Genomic DNA, 19,946 nt, shown 5'->3' with positions numbered 1-19,946 from the left:
ACACACACACTCACATACCTCCAATGAACAACCATGTGCAGGGCTTGTGTGGTGCTATGGGGTAGAGACATGTCTCTGCAGGGATCTTGTTATCTGGGGATAGTTGATGAACTCAAACCAGTTTTGTCTAGGGGACAGAGGGAGGGTACAAGTACCTATGGCCTGGTGGCCACCCTGAGTCCTTCAATACCCTGTCTAAGTTGCTCTGTCAGGACTCAAAAGAGTTCACTGGTTCTGAATCACTTTGTTGGGTCTCATAGACTTGCAGCCAATCCTGCAAGTCTCTGGAAGTTAAGGATAAGGAGTACCGACCCCTGGGTTAACTCTAGGCTTTGTGTCAAGCCTGGAGCTGCAGCTCCTTGGCAGGGCTCGGTATCCTTCTCCTCATCTGTACTTGTCTGGGATAAGCTGTAAGCTGAGCCGTGCTAGACCCACACAGTCTGAACACACAGCACACGGATGGGTATTTGACAGGCAGTCACACAGCAGGTAAGGGAGCCCTGCACTGGGACAACTACCCCACAGCAGGAATTGACTCATATCTAAATGCTTTCCTGCCTAAGCCATCCACTGGACTCCAGGCTCCAGTGCGGATCTCATAGAACCGTGACTCTATCCCAAATGCATCAAACTAAATGCAGGCAACACTAGGCCTTTGAATCTTCCAGAGCTCCACCAGTGTGTGAGCTGTGCTGTATGTATGGATAATCTCAAGCTATATGTATGGATAATCTCAAGCTATATGTATGGATAATCTCAAGCTATATGTATGGATAATCTCAAGCTATATGTATGGATAATCTCAAGCTATATGTATGGATAATCTCAAGCTATATGTATGGATAATCTCAAGCTATATGTATGGATAATCTCTGGTTGGGAATTCCTTGGGAGGCCAGCGCTGTTCCTGCTGTAGCACCCGTTGTTAAATCTGGGTCCTGATGTGAAAAGGGACCCAAAATCCACATTGGAACCTTCCCTTTGCAAGTCCAGCATTTCTCTCTGAGGCAGTACTCCATTTGGACAAAGGGCAACAATAAATGTATCTGTTAGGAAAGGTGTTCTCAAGGTGGCATACAGCTAAGGGGACTCTTGCCTTCTAGTCCATTTCCCTAACAGGAGGGCAACAGTCCCTAATACAGTCCTCTCACTTTAAGCACATTCCCAGAAGTCCTCATCTGGGCTTTGCACCATTTCATTGGCCAGCCCTTAGTACAAGGGTTTCTGGGAAGTGTAGTCCTTTGTGGACTACATTGCTAACTCTGTTGCAGTCAAACTAAAGAAAGGACAGTGGGCATGTCCTGCTGAAACATTCGATGTTCTAGGAGATGGAGTTTTGTTTGCAGTGCAGAAGTATTTTTCAGGGTCCAAGATGTGCTTTCTTACTGTCACACCTCCCCCCTCAGAACTGGGCAACTAAACAACAGGGTTGGTGATCAATAAGCTACCGTTAAGGAAGAGAATGGGGTGGGCTTACGGGAGTTTGGGTCAGCACCCTGCTTCCCTGTCTTAAAGACCACTAAGTTTCAGGTTTCACTCACACATACACGCACATGCACACACACATGTGCACACACACAAACCTCCAGTGGACAACTATATGCAGGGCCTGTGTGGTCTATGGGGTAGAGACTTGTCTCTGCAGGGATCTTGTTATCTGGTGATGGGAGAGGAAACACATGCAGTCACTAGAATAGCGAAGCGCTAACCCAAGTGAGCAGAATCATCCACACTGCAGGGGCAGTGACGACTCCAGGTGCCTCGGAGGAGGCTGGGCAATCATTGCACTATTGCACTAGCCGCCAGATAGTGACTGATGAGATCTCTGTCTTAGTTAGGGTTTCATTGGTGTGAGCAGACGCCATGACCAAGGCAACTCTTATAAGCACATCCTTTAATTGGGGCAGGCTTACAGGTTCCGAGGTTCAGTCCATGATCATTAAGGCAGGAACGAGGCAGCATCCAGGCAGGCATGGTGCAAGAGGAGCTAAGAGTTCTACATCTTCATCTGAAGGTCTTTAGGAAAAGACTGGCTTCCAGGCAGCTAGGATGAGGGTCTTAAGGCCCATGCCCACAGTGACACGCTTTCTCCAATGAAGCCACACCTCCAAATAGTGCCACTTCCTGGGCCAAGCATATTCAAACCACCAGAAACAGAAAGGAAGGAATGGGTTTTGGTGGTGGTGGTGGTGGTGGTGTGTGTGTTATTTTCCAGGGGCGGGCGTGGATAACACTTTTCCAAACCCAAGCTGTCTGGGATTATTTTGGCATCAAACCAAGGGGCAGGGAAAGGGGTAAGCAAAGAAGATAGAGATGCCCAGAGAGGGCCAGACCTGACAGGTGAGAGACAAGCGTGTGCGGATATAGATGCAGAAAGACAACAGATGCAGAGGAGGAACAGAACATGGAGGGCAATGCCAGGCCTCCTACCCTCCTTGGCAGAAGAGGCCAGTATGAGTGAAGCCCAATAGCTGGGTGTGGTGGTGCACGCCTTTAATCCCAGCACTCAGGAGGCAGAGGCAAGCGGATTTCTGAGTTCGAGGCCAGCCTGGTCTACAAAGTGAGTTCCAGGACAGCCAGGACTATACAGAGAAACCCTGTCTCGGAAAAAAAAAAAAAAAAAAAAAAAAGAGTGAAGCCCATTACAGAATTTGCCAAAACCTGCCTTTGACATCACACACTACCACCACCATTACCACCATCATCATCATTACGACTACCCCACAAACAGCACTACCACACAAACACATACCACCGCTAACTAACGTCACCACCCCACACCCCCACCACTATCACCATCACCACCATCACCATCACCATCATCATTACCATCACCAACATCACCACAACTAACAAAAAGCACATGCAACAAACACAAACTCACCTTCTTGACAGCCCTGACTCATGTGGACTGTTTCAATGAACTCTGTACCATTTTGGGTTTGGGGTGGGGCTGTTGGGGAGGGTTGGGTGGTTTTTTGTTTGGGGGGGGTTGTTGTTCTGTTTTGTTTTGAGCAGATGGCAGAGCCAGCCAACTACAGATGACAGCATGATGTAGAAAGCATTGCCATGGGCAGTTTGGGGCGGGGGAGGGCTTCAGGGAAGTAGAGAGGCTTGCATGAAAGAGTGTCTACAGAGACAGCCAGTGGCAGCTGTAGTTCCCCCCTCACAGATGGGAAGACTTCTGGGGGAAGCGGATGGTGCTCTCATGAAGCAACTTCTCAGCATGGGGGTGTTCAGCCGGTAAGTGGAATACAACTCTCCCTGGTCCTGAGAGCCCCCAGCCTGACCTCAGAAGCCCGCAGACTGGAGACAGAGACTGAAGGCAATCTAGGAATGGGTGTGAGGGCATCCCTCAGACTCTGTGGCCTCAGCTCGGCGCTCTAAGAAAAACCACAGGCTAAGACAGCAAGCACACTGATCATGGGCTTGAAACCATCCAAACATGGGCGTGCCCTGTTGGTGGGAGCTGGTTCCCGGTTTACTGTTCTCTAACTTGGGTGACCTCATAGATCCCAGGCAGCATAAGTCCTGCTAGCAAGGACTCCAGGGCCTGGAGTGGTTCTGTCTTAGGCACAGTTTGCTTCTGCATTTCAGTGTGACCATGTATGACTACCAGGCCATGTGCAAGCCCCCAGATCATCACCACAGTGCGGCCGAATCCCTGTTCAGTGTGAGTGTCACCCCAGGCCTTCCCTCTACCAGGGCATATCCTCTACTGTGTCCTTGAGAATATCACTTGGTCCCGTTCTCATCCAGCCTCAGACCTTCTGGCTCAGGCTATGGGACTCTGTCCTGATGCTGCTCATCCCGTCCCCTGGGGCTGTGGGACTGTCCTATCCTTGAGGGGTTGGTATTGATAAGACAGTGGTGTCCAGACACTAAGAACACATCCTTCCCTCCTGGCCTGATGTTGAGATCTTCAGGGGTCCTCATCACTGACCCTCCAGAGATGGGAAATGACCAGACACCTGAAGGGCTTGTCAAAGCCCACTGTGGGGTGTCTGACCTACACAAGGCTCTTGTGCAGGGTGACTGTCATGCAGAAGGAGCACTCTGCTTTGGAGCTTCCTCTGCGGGGACAGGCAGGTGGGATCTGGAGGGTGGCTGTGGTGACATCACCTGCTGTTTCCCTGAAATAGCTCTGCTCTCCTCCAGCCTCTCTCTGCCTTCTTGATGGTGGCCAGGTGGCTACTGCACGAATGTCTCCTGTGAGTAGGGGTTAGGTGAAGAACCGCCCATACCAGGGAGTGGGTGGGGAGCGGTCAGGAGAAGGAAGGAGTCCTTGAACCATGAGCTGGATCATAAGAGTGGGATCAAAGGAGAGGGCTCCTTGTAGATGGGGCATGAATCGTGGGTTTGGGGGGTCCCAGGTGAAGAGAATTCCCTTTGTGGGAGGACTGGGTCATGATTAGGGGTGACAGGTAGGAGAGGACTCCCTTGCATATGGAGACCAGAGCATGAGGATATCCTTAAAATGGCAGCCAGTGACCCAGAAGATAGCCTGGCTCCCTGGCCAAGGGAAGAGGGAGGCATGCCATACCACCCGATCTCCTCTGTCACTCATGCCCTCATGCAGAAAGACAGGTCCCTGCAGGTAGCAGCTAGATGCAATGGCATCTCAAGACCCACACAAGCCAGCCCCCAGACGGTGTTCTGTATCCTGCAGGTTCCTGTTAGAGTGGAGTGCCTGGGGATCTTGGCAGGACAAAGGGTCAGAGGGTAAGTGCGAGGAGGCAGCTGTGGGCAGCACTTTGGTAAGCTCCTTGGAAGGCTTTTGTCTGGGGTCAGTGACAGCAGGGTGGGTGTCAAAGTGTTCATGTTCATAATCTCATCTCATCCATCTCCTCCCCCTCACTCTGGTCTCCCTTACCTCTGTGTGTGACGTCACATCACCTCTGAACACCTTCGCTCGGTGTGACATCATCACTGCTTCATGACATCATCACCGCCCTATGACATCACTGCCACCCTATGACATCATCTTGCCCTCATGTGATCCTGTGCCTTTCCTGTGCCATGTCCAACCCTGTGGTGGGCTCATGCCCTGAGCAGCCAAATCTGTCTTCCATCAATGTAAGTAATTCTGACGGAAAGGTCCTACCTTATCCCGGTATACCAGGGAGCAGCACAGGCTTGCCTTTAAGCCTGAACCCAGGGAGTGAGCACAGACAAGCTGAGTTTCTTTATCTGGTCCTTTATCCTAGGACACTCCTTGATTGGGAGGGTCCCCAAACCCTTAATCCACTTTAAAGCACCATTTCTGGGAAGGAAGGAAAGACAGAGTTCCAGCCGTCTAAGTATAGCCCTGCCTTAGGAAACAGCCATCGCCTCTTGAGAAGTTCCAGTTATGTAGCTGAGATGCTACTAGGTCACCCCAGAGACAAAAGCATTGTCACCTGTGCCCAGGTATCTGCCAACCTCAACAAGGCTCAAGGTTTAAAGGCGTGTCCTCTAGAATAACACTTGAACAAAATTGTGCCTAAAGCCAGAGCACCTCAAAGACAATGACAGGCTGAGGTGGCCTTAACACAAAGCAAAGGGAAACTTAGTCCCAGCTGCTGTTGATGCTTGCTGTCGGCCTGGGAAAGGACATCTGTTCTTTACAAACCAAGAGACACACATGGCACCTGGGTCCTGGAGATGTGGGGCTCCTAAGCCGTAAAGATGCCTGCTCAACAGTCTCAGGGTTCTGGACATCTGGTACCAAGAAGGCTCCCACTGCCTCATTTGGTTTTCTTATACAAACGATGCCCCCCCCCCCCGCCCGCTTCGTTTCCCCTCCACCCCTCTGGTTGCTACTGACCAAGGCAAGTCCTGGCTGTGGTGGGAAGTCACCTCCAGCAGTTCTCACGGGGCCTGGCTGGAACCGTGACAGAAGCTGTGTGTTACAGTCTGCTCACTCACATTAGGCTCAGGATGCAGTCAGTCATGCTCCTCCCACCTACATGCTCCATGAGTCCCTTCTGCCAGGACACCTCAAGGAAGCCACCTGGTCCTGCCACTGGTGACTCTGATAGGTTTCAGCAATGGAATGCCCTCTCCAATGATAGGAAAATAGCCCAACCTTAAGCCTAGTAGGAGAGCCCTGTTCTGAGGCTTCCAGCCTCTGACGCCAGGTGCCCAGTAGCATGAACAGGAAGTGAAGTCGGCTGAACCGTGTCTGCTCTCCCAGCCCACAGGAACTATTTAGCCTGAAGCCTGCCTCTCCTCTTAGCCTCATTGCCTGTGAGGGAAGCCTGGAGACCTGTGACTCTCCTCCTCACTCCTTGTGTGACCTTGCAAAAGCAGCGTCCTGATTGCGCCCCGCTCCTGGGTGTTTAATATAGTTTCTGCTGCCTTCCTTCCCTATCCTCCTTCCCTGCTGGGCTGAAAAGGGTAAAGTGTGTTGATATTTCAGGACCTCAGTGCTGTGAGGTGCACACGGGTGCCCGGGAGATAAATCTCAGGGGCCCTGGGAAGGGCAACATGGCAGTGTAGCAGGGCTTCCCCACTCCACAACAGCGCAGCAGGGCCTCCACACTCCACAGCAGCATAGCAGAGCCAGGGCAGGGCCTCTACTCTCTACAGCAGCATGGCTGTACCAGCATGCTGCTCTACCACGCTCTGCTGTACCCTTTGCCGAGTGCTGGTCCGCTGTATCCCCAACCTTTGTAGCGAGCTAAAGGGTGTCACCCTTGTAGATGGGTTCCCTAAGGCCTTCTGTGATGTGTGGTAACCCTCCTCACACACATTCCTCTGTCACCCACAGCCCACAAGCACAAGAAGCAGGACCTGCTGCACCCCTGTGACACAGAGTACCCAGTGTTCGTGCATCAGACGGCCATCCAGGAAGCCAACAGCATCATCGAGTGTGGGGGCTGCCAGAAGTAAGTCTCCAGGCAGCCACGGAATGCGGCCAGCGGCATCTTGCCCCTGGCACCCATTGGAAAGTCTCCACAGGAGGAAAGGAGTCCCTTTCATCTCAGAGAGGAGTTGCCCTTCTCGGTATCCCGATCTTCAGTGCAGCAAAAACTCAGACTGGAGCAGAGGGGAGGGGAGTGGGCGTGGACAGTTTGGTTGTCTGCTTTAGGAGACACAGGGGCAAGGATCTAGAGGCCAATTCCCATGTCAGTGAGTCTAAGTCCAAGGCCACGGGGTCTCTCTTGGAAACCCCTGCAGGCTTGCTTCCCCTCTGCTCAGAGCAAGGTAGTATTAGGGCCTTGAACACTTATGTGACAGGCTGGGAAAGAGGCAGGACGTTCTGCCCCGTACAGAGCAGAAACTATGTGCAGGACTGGGGTGTTCTCAGCAAAGGCACAGGGTAGGATTAGGAGCCTTGGTTGGAGCTGTCAGAGCCTGGGGCATCGCCAACCCAAGTGTTGAATCCAGTCAGGCTAGCTCCTGGGTAAAAGTCCCTAGCTTCATCCAGACCAGCTTGGAAGGCCACGCCTACTGACTTCCCACGCCAAACTTTGAAGAAACCAACCTAGAGGCATCTGTCCCAACCCAGGAGGACAGTACCTCCAGGGACCTCCCTTGGCCAGTCTTTCAGCTTACTGGGGCCACCGGGATGTCTGGGGAACCACAGAGCTAGGCCAACTATTGTGTAAGCTCAGATTGTGGCGCTAGACAGATCTAGGTTTCTGCCTCTTCATCATGTATAACATCTTAAGTACACATACAGCAGCCTTCCTGGGGCTAACACTATTGGCGTGCTGCTGTCGGGCTTGAAGGAACCATCGAGGGGATAGTAGAGAAGAAGGGCTTCCCAGCAGACAGACTTGACTCTGCCTTTGATCCTTTGATCCTTTCCATCTCTAGTCTTAACTGCAGACAAGCTTCTAGCCTGTTTTGTCCTGTGCACAATGGGAACTATACCAAGTTCACATAATGGTGTAATGGCCACATGTGAGTTTATATGTGTGCTATATACTTACTTGTGTGTGTCTAACATCACTCACCCCATACAAAATGCTTGGCGATAACCTTCCTAGCTGTGTATGTAACACATAAAGACCTTTTCCTACCCCCAACCCAAGCTGTATATAGGAGCATTGGTTCCATCTTGTGGCCAAGCCCAGAACTGCAAATTCTCTGGCTCTCTAACTGAGGTAATATGCCTGTTTGCTGGAAATGATCCCTGTAGGTGTTAATGACAGCTACTTCTTCACCCTCTCCAGGCTACTGGGAATGGAGGGGTGGCATTGTGACAGTTCATGTAAAAGTACTGAGCTATTGGTCTCAATATGCCTGGGCCTGCCTGTCCTTCCCGGGGCCCTAGAAGGTCTCTCCCCAGAGAACTCCTGGAGGCTGCACTCCCTGCGACTCAGAGCCCATTGCCCTCTCTGCTGCAGGACATTCGTGATGCAACAGATTCCCCGAAGCAACCTGCTCCTGCTCGTGACAGACCGCACCTGTGACTGCAGCGCCCACTCTCCCATCCTCCAGGAGGCCACAGAAGTCAAATATATCCTTCCCACCCTCCAAGGGGAAGGGGTTAGCTGAGAGATCATAGAGCAGCTCAGATTTGGGTTGCAGAGTCCATCTTCTCACTGTCCTCCCTTGCATCCAACACCATGATGGGGGAGTGGGAGGGGGAGGAGGGAGGAGAGGGAGGGGGAGGGAGCGGCCCAGTCTGTACCTGCTTGCCGGGCCACTGACCTCACAGATCTTGACCTCCAGGATCTCTGGAACTGTGGAGAGTTGTGCCTTGACAGTGAGCTCCGCACATAATGCCTCTGTCAAGTGTGACAGGATGCGCTCCCAGAAGCCCCGGAGACGACCAGGCTCCTGCCATGCCTTCCATCCAGAGGTGCGGGCTATGAACAAGGCTTGGCCTTTGACCCCTAGTTTTGTCCTGTGTGTGGCTTCTTGGGACATGAGTATTTCTGGACTATGTGTCCATCATGCTGGGAGAGCCCTGCATCCACAATGATGTTGTGTGATACACAGAATAAGGAGCAGTGGCAAGCAAGGGTGTTCCAGGTCAGTTGGGGGAGGGGGAGGGGCAAAGGAAAGCAGACAGAGAGAAAGGGAAAAGGACCCAAGGGCGTCTGTACTTCTAGGGCCTGGGGCCCAGTAAGCTTCCCCTCACATCCTTCCTGACTCCTGTGACACCTCAAGCGCTACTTACCACGACTTGGCTAATGACAATAGCGACTGGTATCTATTAACCCCTAAGCTAGGGACCTTACTACCCAGTCTCTGCTGAGTGTGGCTGCCTTTACAAACTACCTCCCTAGAGGGGCTCCTGGAGATGACAGCTGTTCCACACAATTATGAGAGGAAGGCCCTAAAGATTTAAGCGAGTAGTCTCTACTGTCCCTAGAAGATTGAAGAAGGCAGGTTTCTTCTCATCTTAAACCTTGCCGAGCCCGGTATGGTGGTGCACGCCTTTAAGCCCAGTACTCGGGAGGCAGAGGCAGGTGGATTTCTGAGTTCAAGGCCAGCCTGGTCTACAGAGTGAGTTCCAGGACAGCCAGGGTTAAACAGAGAAACCCTGGAGATGGGGAGAATCTGAAACCTTGCCATCTCCAGGCAAGGCTGGAGGCAGGCTCTTGTTTTGTCTGTGTGCACCCATGCTGTGCATGCCAGCCCTTGGATTGGGAGGGCCACCTCTCTCCTAATGCTCCTTACCCTTCTGGCTTTTTAGGAGAATGCCCAGGACTGTGGCGGTGCTTCAGACACTCTGCCTTCATCCCCTCTGCTCCTGCTATCACTGGGGGCCTGGCTGCTTCCACCCCAGCTTCTGTGGTGACTCCATCCCATCTGACTTTCACAGAAGGGGACCTCACAGGACATTCTACAAAGTTACCGGCCGATGAGGGCCCAGCTCACTGCTGTGGGATGTCTCCTCTGTTTCAGTCCTGGGCTACAAGTCTCTGCTTCTTAGAGACTGCTAGAGGGATCGCCAAGGCTCTTCAAGGAACTGGGTACCAGCCACCTCAAGTCTTCTACTCTTGTCTCAAGTGAAGGAAGGACAGAAGTTAATGACTCCAGTTTACCAAAGGGTCCCCCATCTCCCTGGCTGATCTGCTGATTCGAGGAGTTCTGGAAGCTGGAATTGAGCGGCAAGGCCCATGTAGAGGCTGTGGCAAGAGTGTGCTTGCCACCGAAGGGAAGGTACTTTTACCCATTAGATAGTGCAGCGGACAGGCAGAGGGAGAGACAGAAGACTAGGAAAGGGACCAGAAGAGGAGGGAAGAAATGGAAAGGAAGCTGGGCGTGGTGGTTCACACTTTTAATCCCAGCACAAACGGAAACAATAGGAACGCAATGGACATTAAGTCCTGTGAGCTGTCATTAGCTACCACTGAAGATCCCAACCTTTTTACACTAATGAGCTGGAGAGCGGGCAGGGGTGTATGGGAGGATGTGGAGGGGAAGGGAAGGGATAAATGCTGTAATTATAATCTCAGAAAGGAAAAGAAAAGCTTTTAGGATGAGCTCTGCAGCTGCTGCACTGGGCCAAGCACCAGCGTGGCACTGGACAGGCGTGATCCTGAGGAGGTGGCGAGAAAAAGCAGAACTGAGACGCGCTCCTCACAGACTAAAGGAAGGAGCCAGGTGAGGTCTCCAAGAGCCATGGTGGGCTTTCTGTGGCTCACAATGTACAAAAGAAACCAGACTGTTGCTGGGGAAAGTCCTGGAGGTTGGAAACAACACATAATCATTGCCACAATGCCCAAGTGAACATACACACACACACACACACACACACACACACACACGCACGCATGCACGCACGCACATTTATGTACCTGTTTGTACAAAGATGTGGAAGCCAAAGGTGGTATTGGCCGTTTTCCTCAATTACTCCTTTAATTTTTTTTTTAGATAAGATCTCTCACAAAATCTGAGTCCTCCAATTCAGCCAGACTAGCTGGCCAGCAAGCCCCAGAAACCCTTCTGTCACTGTCTCCCCAAGGCTGGGACTGCAAGCATGCCCTACTGTAGCCCTACTGTTGGAATAGATTAGGAACCTAACGGGTCCTCATTTTCCACTGGCTGAACCTCTCAAGCCCCACATATCTTTTAAATCAGGAAACTAAACTGGCAGCAGTGATGCACGCCTCGAATCCCAGGACTGGGAGGCAGAGGCAGGAAGATCTCTAAGTATGAGGCTAGCCTGGTCTATAAAATGACAGACACCCAGGGCTACACAGAAACCTTATCTTGAAGATAAAAAAAAATAATAGAAAGAAAAAGAATAAAAGCTAAAGCTTGGAGAAGGGAACCTGGTTCTAAGCCTCAGCTTTGTGAAGTAGTAGGCAATCAATGTACCTAGCACCAGCTAGCACTCAGTAAGCACTAACAGCTTACTAGCTAGCATCCTGCATCGGGGATTGGAACGGAGGGAAGGTCAGAGGTGCTGCCCAGCCCAGGTGAAGTACCAAACTGTCATAGCAGTGTTTTCTCTGTCAGGCATGGCAGGACTTCCCTGACTGTAGTCACATCACCTGCCTTCCTTGTCATCAGTGTTATGACCTCCTCTCAGCAGCCGGGCGTGGTGGCGCACGCCTTTAATCCCAGCACTCGGGAGGCAGAGGCAGGTGGATTTCTGAGTTCGAGGCCAGCCTGGTCTACAAAGTGAGTGCCAGGACAGCCAGGGCTACACAGAGAAACCCTGTCTCGAAAAACCAAAAAAAAAAAAAAAAAAAAAAAGCAGCATAAGGTCTCAATGGTGAGCAGGCAAGTCTCTTGAAGGGCTTGTCTCCTTCACCCAACCAGGCAGAACATTTGGGGACGTTGATCAACTCTTTAGGCCACGGGAGAAATGCTAAGTGTAGGGTGCCAGGCCTGGCCAGGAGCCACAGGGCTCTTGTGCCTGGCACTGAGGAGGAATCATTTAGAACACCAGAGCAGCTGAAGAGAAGGCATTTCTGATAAACTGATGCTCTGTCCCTACCATGGACTCCAGGCATCTCCCAAGGTGTGCCTGCCTCTCAATTCTGAGACTAGTGCCGCCAAAGGATACGTAAGAGGATGGCCAAGACATGAAGCGGCAAACTAAGCCCTCCTCAGTGAATGATCATAGCTCCACCAAGACGCTGGAAGACTGCAGTCTGCATTAGGTGAAAGATCTGGCACCTCGACTTTAGAGGAATGAAGTTGGCACCCCCGAGATTAAATGAATGGAATGCAGCGTTCTGGCATCTTTCCTCATCTGTGTTGCCTTCAACCACAAGAGCTGGAGCCCTGTCAGAAGTACCAGGAATGGGCCACTGAGCTTATGTGCTAGAATAGAACCACCTCAAATAAAAGGCTTCAACAGCACTTTGTGATGCTACGTCAAGTTTTGGTTCAGGGGAACATAGGAGTGACCACATCCTAAGGTCAGAAAAGCAAGCAGAGAGGTTAAGAGGGGCTCAGATATGAAAGAGCAAGGGCTCGGCAGAACCTAAGCCAAGCCCAAAGGCAGCTTCAGAAATACTCTTTATGGTGAACCATGCATCAGGATGGCTGCAAAAGGTAACCTGACAGGTGAGAGCATATGGGACCAGGGAAGGTAATTTGTCAAATCCTACAGCAAACAACAGGATGAAGCAGATATGCACCTGCCTCGTAATCCTGAGTCTAGTGTGGCCATAGGGCAGGAGGCTGCAGCCTGTCTCCCTCAGTCGTTTCTGAGGGGCCCAGCCATCGAGCACTTAGATTGGGTGTGGGTAAGTATCAGATGGCTTGTGCCCAGTAAGGCTGTTCCTGGGCTACAGCAGCACCACCCTGAGGGTTTCAAGTGGCTTGCAAATGGAGCGGACAAAATACAGGGGCCAAGTGCATGTGGTCAGGTTCCACAAAGCCCTGAGGCCTTGATGGTCACTCTAACCAGGTATAGAGAAAGCTCACCTTTTTTAGACAAGGTCTGTGTAGCCCAGGCTAGCCTTAAACTCATGATCCTCCTGCATCAACCTCCTGAAGGCAGGAAGTTTCTAAAAATTCCCTAAACTTCCTGACTAAATTAGGATATTAAGGATATCCCAAAGTGAGGTAAGGTTTTAAGGGGGGGGGGGGCAACAATAAAAACACAGCAAAACTCATTTTCCATTTGGCTCTTTTTATTAGAGAAATCAAGAAGACAGCAAGTAGGGAAATCCCCATAGTGAATGGAACCATCACAGAGATGCCTTTCTGGAACCCCAACCTTCTATGATCCCCAAAAGTGTGCTTTGTGATTTCAGCAACTTATAGAGGGGAGAGAGGAAATACTGAAAAAGGCCACTATTTAATGATGAGAGAGTGAAGGTGTACAGGTTCCTAACCAGCCTAGGGCCAAAAAAAAAAAAAGAGACTGAAACGTGTGCGCAGAGCAAGCAAGCCTCAGACTGCTGAGAGTAAGGCATTCAGGTGCCAACCTGGAAAGTTCCTGGAGGCACCACAAGGTCAAGTGCACATGGAGGCTGTTGGTAGTGAGCTGCGCAGACATACAGGGCACACACATGCCCACACACACACACCGAAGGGAAGTTACTGGACTACAGTGGTGGTGGTGATTCGGTTCCCTAAGAGTTTGTGCTATGTTGAACCAGAGTCTCCCTGCTTTGGGAAGAGGGATGACCAGTCCCAAAGACCTCTACTCCTGTAGGTGTCATGAGGAGGCGTCTCAGACTCATGTCCCAAAGTGCACGACCAGAGAGTGAGTCTGGCTGCTGCTATGTGCTGTTGCTGCCACAAAGCTAGGTGAGCTTCCTTCCGGTGGACACTGTCTTGTTGAACTGCTTCTTGAGGAGTTAACACTGTTCTTAGTTGTCTGGCACAATGCTGTTCACCCAGAGCTTCCTGTTCGGTCTACCTAGGGCAGTGACTTTATCCACAACCAAATACTCTCAAGTTCTTCCCAGGTTTTACAATGGACTCCTTCCTGGGTCCCAGCTGCAGCTGGGTGGCAATCTGAAGGTAGAGGAAGGACAACGATGACCAAGAAAACACTACTGTAAAAACAGGACCTCCTCATACTGCTGAGCACCCCTTTTGGGATGCCTGAGGCCCATGTTACACTGCAATACCCACCAGTCCCAAGGAGTGAGGCCTAGAGTCTAAGAGACTCAAGTGCTTGGTTTCTCACTTAGGAGCCAAGACCCAACTCACTGCCACTCTCTAAAACCCATAACAAGATGGCCCTAGGACAAAGAAATTATTTGTAACTTCTAGCAGCAATTCAAAATTGTGGGTTTAATCCTATCAGACTACCTGGTAATAACATTCCACTTCCTTTTCAACTCTGCAGCACAGGTCTTGCAAATGGCATTCAGTGAATGCTAACAACTCCACAGTAGGTATTACTGACTTTCTTATTCAACGGGAGAAGAATCTGTTCTGTCATGCCAAGCCTGCCAAGACAGTGCACCAGAGAAAAACGCCACCATTCCTAGACCAAGGGATGGTTCTCCACACCTGCCTGTATGACTTGAGGTGGGACCCATGCTCATCAGAATCTCACTAGTGGCTGGCTCCACGCCAGGAGCTACGATGCCGGGGGGGGGGGGGGGGGGGGCAGTTTTTGATTTCCAGGAGGAAGGACAGTTAGGGCAGTGATTCTCAATAGAGCAAATTTTGCAGAATGGCTCAGAGCTCCACAGAGAGGGTCTGAAAATGGCCATAGCTCTATTCAGATAAGAACTACCACCTGGTCAAATGAGACACCAGGAAGAAGCAGACCAGCCCTATGCCGATGCCCCAGGTCCTCCTCCCCTACATCTACGGTAGAACTAGGTGGCTTCACTCTTCAAAAGGGCCATCACTAGCCTACATAACAGTCTCCCAAATGACACTTTCTCTAGAGCCACTATGACAACCTGTGCTGCTTCCACTGAGAAAGCACACACGGCTTCCACATCCTTCCGCCTCTGAATGCCCAAAGGCTCTCAGTCTTGAGAGTGGCCAGGAAATTCCTGGGCTGGGGCTGTCCACTCTGCCCCAGCAGGGTCCAAGTGTTATCGGCCTAGGGAAGGCACCTTGGTGCACCAAGACATCGTGCATTCTGGGGCTACCACTCCATCCTCCTCCCATCACTTGTGCAAAATTGAAACAGTGTGTGGTACTTGCATGTTTCATTCTTTTTAAAAAAGTCTCCCTCCCTCCCTGCCCCTATGTCTTAAATGTTTATATAAATTCTTATTTAAACAGTAAATTAGAAATCTTATTTACATTAATTTCTTTGTTCTCCCAAAGGAGTGCCTAAAACCGCACTCCCACCCCTTTATTGGATACAAATGTTCCCCTAACTTGGTTGTGATTACTGTTTAAGGAGCTCCAATGGCACGATCAGTTGGCGCATGGTACTCATACATGTTACTGCTGCAAGGAGCAAGGAAGGGAGAAGAAAGACCACCAACTAAACTGTTTCCCCATCTTCTACAAATAAATACGATCACATCAGAAGCCAGTCTGTCAGGCGAGGGTCTTGCAGAGTTGCTCTCAATCAGTAGATCCCAAGAGGAAGCCAGGGGATGAGCCATTTCTCCTTTTCTCCTAATCGATGCATTCCATCCTTTGAGGTATGATTTATTTTTGTTTTTCTCTTCTTAGTCTTGTACCCCATGGAGCCCTTGGGCCAACACAAGGCCCATGAGGCTGTCCAAGTTTTGGGGCTTCTCTGGCACTGGCACCGACAGCCAGTAAGAAGGCCTGCAGGAGCTGCAGGCCTGGCTCAGGGTCAGAGTCCCTGGTTCCTGGAGAGTATCACAGTGCATCCTCTTCAGTGCAGCCCCCACCAATCATGAAACGAAATTCCTGCAGGTTTGAGACTCCGTGGAAGTGAACAAAGGCACCAGCAACCACAAAGATGTGGAAGAGCTGATGAGAGTGAAACTGGAAAGAGAAAAAAAAAGCCATTATCACTAAGCCTGCTAACGGTCAGGTCCCCAGGAAGTAACAATTCCAGGAAGTAAGGCACACTGCTTCCCAGCTTGCTCGGAAAGTGGGAATGCATGGGATACAATTCAAATTCAAGGTGGGTCCCCCAAGTTCTCCTGAGTCAGAAGCTAGATCTCTCAAGGGAAATACAGGGACTGCCACTAATATAGAGAACTGGGGGGCAAATTCCAGAGACCATGCAGTTAGGCCACCAAATTCTCAAAGATCCCTCAACAACTAGCAGCAGAATGTGGAACTGATGGACACAAGACATTGCAACATTCTCTCCTGGTCTCAAAATGAAAAAGTACTGTGGTATTTATCAAGACACGGATTTTAGAAGTATAAATAAGAAAAAAACAAAAGTTGTTAAATTAGGTAACCTGAAGCTCAAAAGACTGAGTTCAAGACCATCTCCACTCACAGACAGCTAGCCTGATTTAAGAACACGGTGGTCAGCTCACCATAAAACTATGAGCAAAAATGAGAAGCAGGCCCCTACAAGTCAGAGTTACTTTAAGAGCACTCCAAATGTATTACACTGATAAAGATTTCTCAGATCCCCTTAGGTTAGAAATGTCTATCTTTACAGTTCCTCATTTTCTTTTCTCCCTTCTCTTCCCTCATCTCTCATTGTTAGCCACAGTCTAGTCAGTTACCCTCTCTCCTCCATTCCTCTCTCAGACACACACCACCATAGCAGAAGGGAGTAGATTCTGTAAGATGTCCTGTCTTCTACATGGGCACCATGGCATGCTTGTTCTAACATACATCAAACACACAAACTAATAATTAAAATAAATTATTAACTCCCCCACACCCTAGCTGTCCTAGAACTCACTGTGTAGAGCAGGCTGGCCTCAAACTCAGGAATTTGCCTGCCTCTGCTCCCCATTATCCCATGCTCACTGTCTAGAGAATCCACACGAAGGACAGAGCTAAGACTGGAATGCAATCTTACTTTTAAAACTTTTTGGTTTTTTCGAGACAGGGTTTCTCTGTGTAGCCCTGGCTGTCCTGGAACTCACTTTGTAGACCAGGCTGACCTTGAACTCAGAAATCCACCTGCCTCTGCCTCCCGAGTGCTGGGATTAAAGGCGTGCACCACCACACCTGGCTCTTTTAAAACTTTTGATTACATCACTCCCAGAATGCCACTGGCCCACTAACAGCAACATATGCACCTTACTTATTCCCGTTGACCGCACTTACCCAGATGTCACATTTGCCAGGAAAGAAGCGCTCAGGGATACGGGCCGCATAGAGGGCAGCTCCGGTGATATAAAGGCTAGCCATGAGCATTAACCAGCCTATCTGCCCTATGGTGGCAGCCTTCAGGAACCCTTCTGAGATGACATAATGCAAGGTAGGGATGATTCCACTCAGGCCTAAGCCCACGAACACTCCTAAGTCATCAGAACAGAAGAAAGAGAATACACGAGAGAAATAAGAAGTCAATGTGATGACATAGTCCCGTTTACTTTGATCAACTTTCAATCTCAAAGTAAGGTTATTCTTGTTTTTTTAAAAAAGTCCTTCAAACTTTGAGACACCATTCATCACACTAGACAATTAGCTCCTTTCTATTTACAAATACAAGAAAGAAGCCTCCTGGTAAGCTAGGCTGTGTAAGCAGTCCTAAGGGTTAGGATTTTGTTTTGTTTTTTTGTGTTTTTGTTTTGTTTTTTGTTTTAAAAAAACACACTGCCAAGAGCTTTAGAAAAGAAAAAGCATGGGGGACTTGTTTAAACTCCCTTCAATGCCACCTTTTACAGGCAGAATACAACAAGAGGCTGTCATTTGGTAAGCTCTCTACACAGACTCCAGGACCTCCAGAATTGCCAGTAAGCTGACAGCATGCCACAGCATATATACATGGATGCATACGGACTCACACTCAGAAACACGTGCACTTAAATGAGAGGAAGAAATGGCTTGCTAACTACATCAAAATCGGGGACCAAGCAGACCCAAATAAAAACGATTCCACCCCCTTCTGTCCTCCAAGCATGGCTACACTGTTCTTTTCCTTGCAGATGAACGAAAGCTAATAGTGCTTTTCACTCTCAAGTCAAAGGCTGAGACTTAACCTAGTGTTTAATGCTCAGCTCCACTCAGCAAACATGTCTTAGCCCATGTATTCAAACACAGTTAACACCACTGCCCTAGTGAAGAACTGAAAAGCCAGGGTTGACGATTGCCTATCTGCTTCTGTGACATCTGAAAAGGGAGGCGAGCAGAACGCTGGGAGGTCAGTAACAAGAGGTCAGTTCTGCTTCTAGCATTCTAAGTGCATACAGATGAACCAGGGCTTGAATTTTATAGCAAGAAGAAACGTGTTGTAATACCACTTGGGAGGCACTGCATGTTATTTTAGGGACAGAAAGCAGAAGACACAACTTCAGACACAGTTCATTAGGATTTGTCAGAATCGCTCAGCAGAGGCTACTGCTTTCAAAATTATTGGCAGTATTTTTCAAACTTCTGGTTGTGTAAATGCCACAATTGAACAAGAAGGCTGCCAATGTCACAGGGCACCCAGTAGGCACTACCTAAATATCAAAGGTTTTTGGAGCATAATCAGCATGAACTCTGGCCTTATTTATCAAAGCAATTTAAATTAAAATATAAAATACTAAATATAACACAAGAAGAATCAGTCACAAGTACACTATTCTGAAAGAATACAGAAGTCATTATATTGTGATATTTCCTCAAATAAACAACACGGCTCAAAATATAGGTGCACACCCATCCATCTTATCGCTGCCCTTCACCCTATGGTTCCTCCTAACTGTGCACCAGGTCAGAAGCCTAAGGACAAGCAGGACGGTTACTGCATCTCTGCACTGAAAAGCACAGCATGGAAAGCACAGCCTCTGACTCTAACGGTGCACCTTCCACGACCTTACACGACCTGTGGTCACCGCACATTCACATGCACTCACCTGCTCTGACCCCCCGATACTGAGGGGTGGCAAACATGTCCCACTGGGAGACGATAATGGCTGCAATGCCCAGCACACAGATGACAATCAGGTAGATGAAGCAAGGTTGTGGGTTACAGTAGAAAGAATAATAAAGCCAAGGAACAAAACTTCCCATGATCAGAAGAGCAATACCAGAGTAATCCAATCTAGGATTAAAATTTAAAAGAACTTTAATGCTAAAAATTATTATCCATTATAGGCTCCAACTAATCCCCCATGACTTATGACATCAGCAACAACTAAGTAACAAACTGTTGGTATCATTCAAAGGATGGAGTTTGTATGTGGTAGCGTCAAGAATCTTGCCAGCTCTGCTGGAGGCTGTTCCTGCCCCACTGCCCCTAAAGCACGGCTGGTAACAAGGGCATCGTGACTACTTACTTAGAGAAGAGTCGGGAGACCCCTTCTGAGTGGCAGTACACCGTGTGGAAGAGCCATGAAAAGGAAAGGCAGAGAATGGCTCCCAAGAAGAACAAGCCAAAGACCACTTTCTCTTGCAGAGGGGCCACAAAAGATATATTTGGGCGAAACATATAAAAGATCCCCAGGCACAGGAAGAATACACAACCTAGGAAAAGAATGCAAGAAATGGATAAAATGCTCTCTGACAGGGTAGTGTTGTACACTGCATTTTCAAAATTTCCCAGAAGCAATAATACTAAAACCATAAATTCTGTGAGAAAAAAATCTAAACAAAATGTTTATCCAATATTTTAGTTTCCTTCCAATGCTGCTGGTGTCATACACCATCATAAACTTTGAGCATAAATAATATATTAACTAGCTGAGGATGTAGTGAGTGCTTCCCAGCGTGCACAAAGGTATGGTGGCACACACCTTAATCTCAGCACTTGGGAGGAAGCAGGAGAATTACAAATTCAAAGCCATCCTCAGCAACAGAGGAATCTGAGGTAGCCTGGGATCTATAAGACTCTATCTGAGAAAGAAAACAAGGGGTGGGGAGAAGATAATTTCTCATTCATCTAAGGACCACAATCCACCAAGAAGCCAGAGAGGACAATTACCTCTTAGATTTAAACTGACCTGTTACTTATGCAGTTCTGACACATACGCTTAGAGGTGCTTGCAAAGCTCTACTTTCCATCTGTTTATGGATGCTCA

General features: G+C 49.3%; 2 protein-coding genes across 7 annotated transcripts in view; one reads left to right on the top strand and one right to left on the bottom strand.

Annotated features, from left to right (window-relative positions):
- Positions 1–9,912, top strand: part of Cacna2d4 (calcium voltage-gated channel auxiliary subunit alpha2delta 4) — a 113,421-nt gene extending 103,509 nt beyond the window's left edge. For 2 of the 3 annotated variants that reach the window (XM_085840070.1, XM_085840069.1), the window contains 9 exons: positions 3,173–3,243; positions 3,598–3,673; positions 4,159–4,211; positions 4,670–4,722; positions 5,056–5,076; positions 6,752–6,869; positions 8,337–8,449; positions 8,712–8,794; positions 9,635–9,912. In XM_085840070.1, coding sequence (XP_085696196.1) covers positions 3,173–3,243; positions 3,598–3,673; positions 4,159–4,211; positions 4,670–4,722; positions 5,056–5,076; positions 6,752–6,869; positions 8,337–8,449; positions 8,712–8,794; positions 9,635–9,739 — 693 coding nt within the window. In that variant the 3' untranslated portion in view covers positions 9,740–9,912. The remainder of the gene's footprint in view (positions 1–3,172; positions 3,244–3,597; positions 3,674–4,158; positions 4,212–4,669; positions 4,723–5,055; positions 5,077–6,751; positions 6,870–8,336; positions 8,450–8,711; positions 8,795–9,634) is intronic. The other variant, XM_085840068.1, reaches the window with a different exon arrangement.
- A 3,107-nt stretch (positions 9,913–13,019) lies between these two features.
- Positions 13,020–19,946, bottom strand: part of Adipor2 (adiponectin receptor 2) — a 64,802-nt gene continuing 57,875 nt past the window's right edge. For all 4 annotated transcript variants that reach the window (XM_085840066.1, XM_085840064.1, XM_085840065.1 and 1 more), the window contains 4 exons: positions 19,206–19,392; positions 18,783–18,970; positions 17,047–17,240; positions 13,020–15,789 (listed from right to left, as the gene is read on the bottom strand). In XM_085840066.1, coding sequence (XP_085696192.1) covers positions 15,661–15,789; positions 17,047–17,240; positions 18,783–18,970; positions 19,206–19,392 — 698 coding nt within the window. In that variant the 3' untranslated portion in view covers positions 13,020–15,660. The remainder of the gene's footprint in view (positions 15,790–17,046; positions 17,241–18,782; positions 18,971–19,205; positions 19,393–19,946) is intronic.

Source organism: Mus caroli, unplaced genomic scaffold (genome assembly GCF_978045245.1).
Source record: "Mus caroli unplaced genomic scaffold, Mus_caroli_1 scaffold_7, whole genome shotgun sequence".
Lineage (NCBI taxonomy): Eukaryota > Metazoa > Chordata > Mammalia > Rodentia > Muridae > Mus > Mus caroli.
Note: the sequence above shows the minus strand (reverse complement) of the source record. Positions and strands in the feature narration are given on the sequence as shown.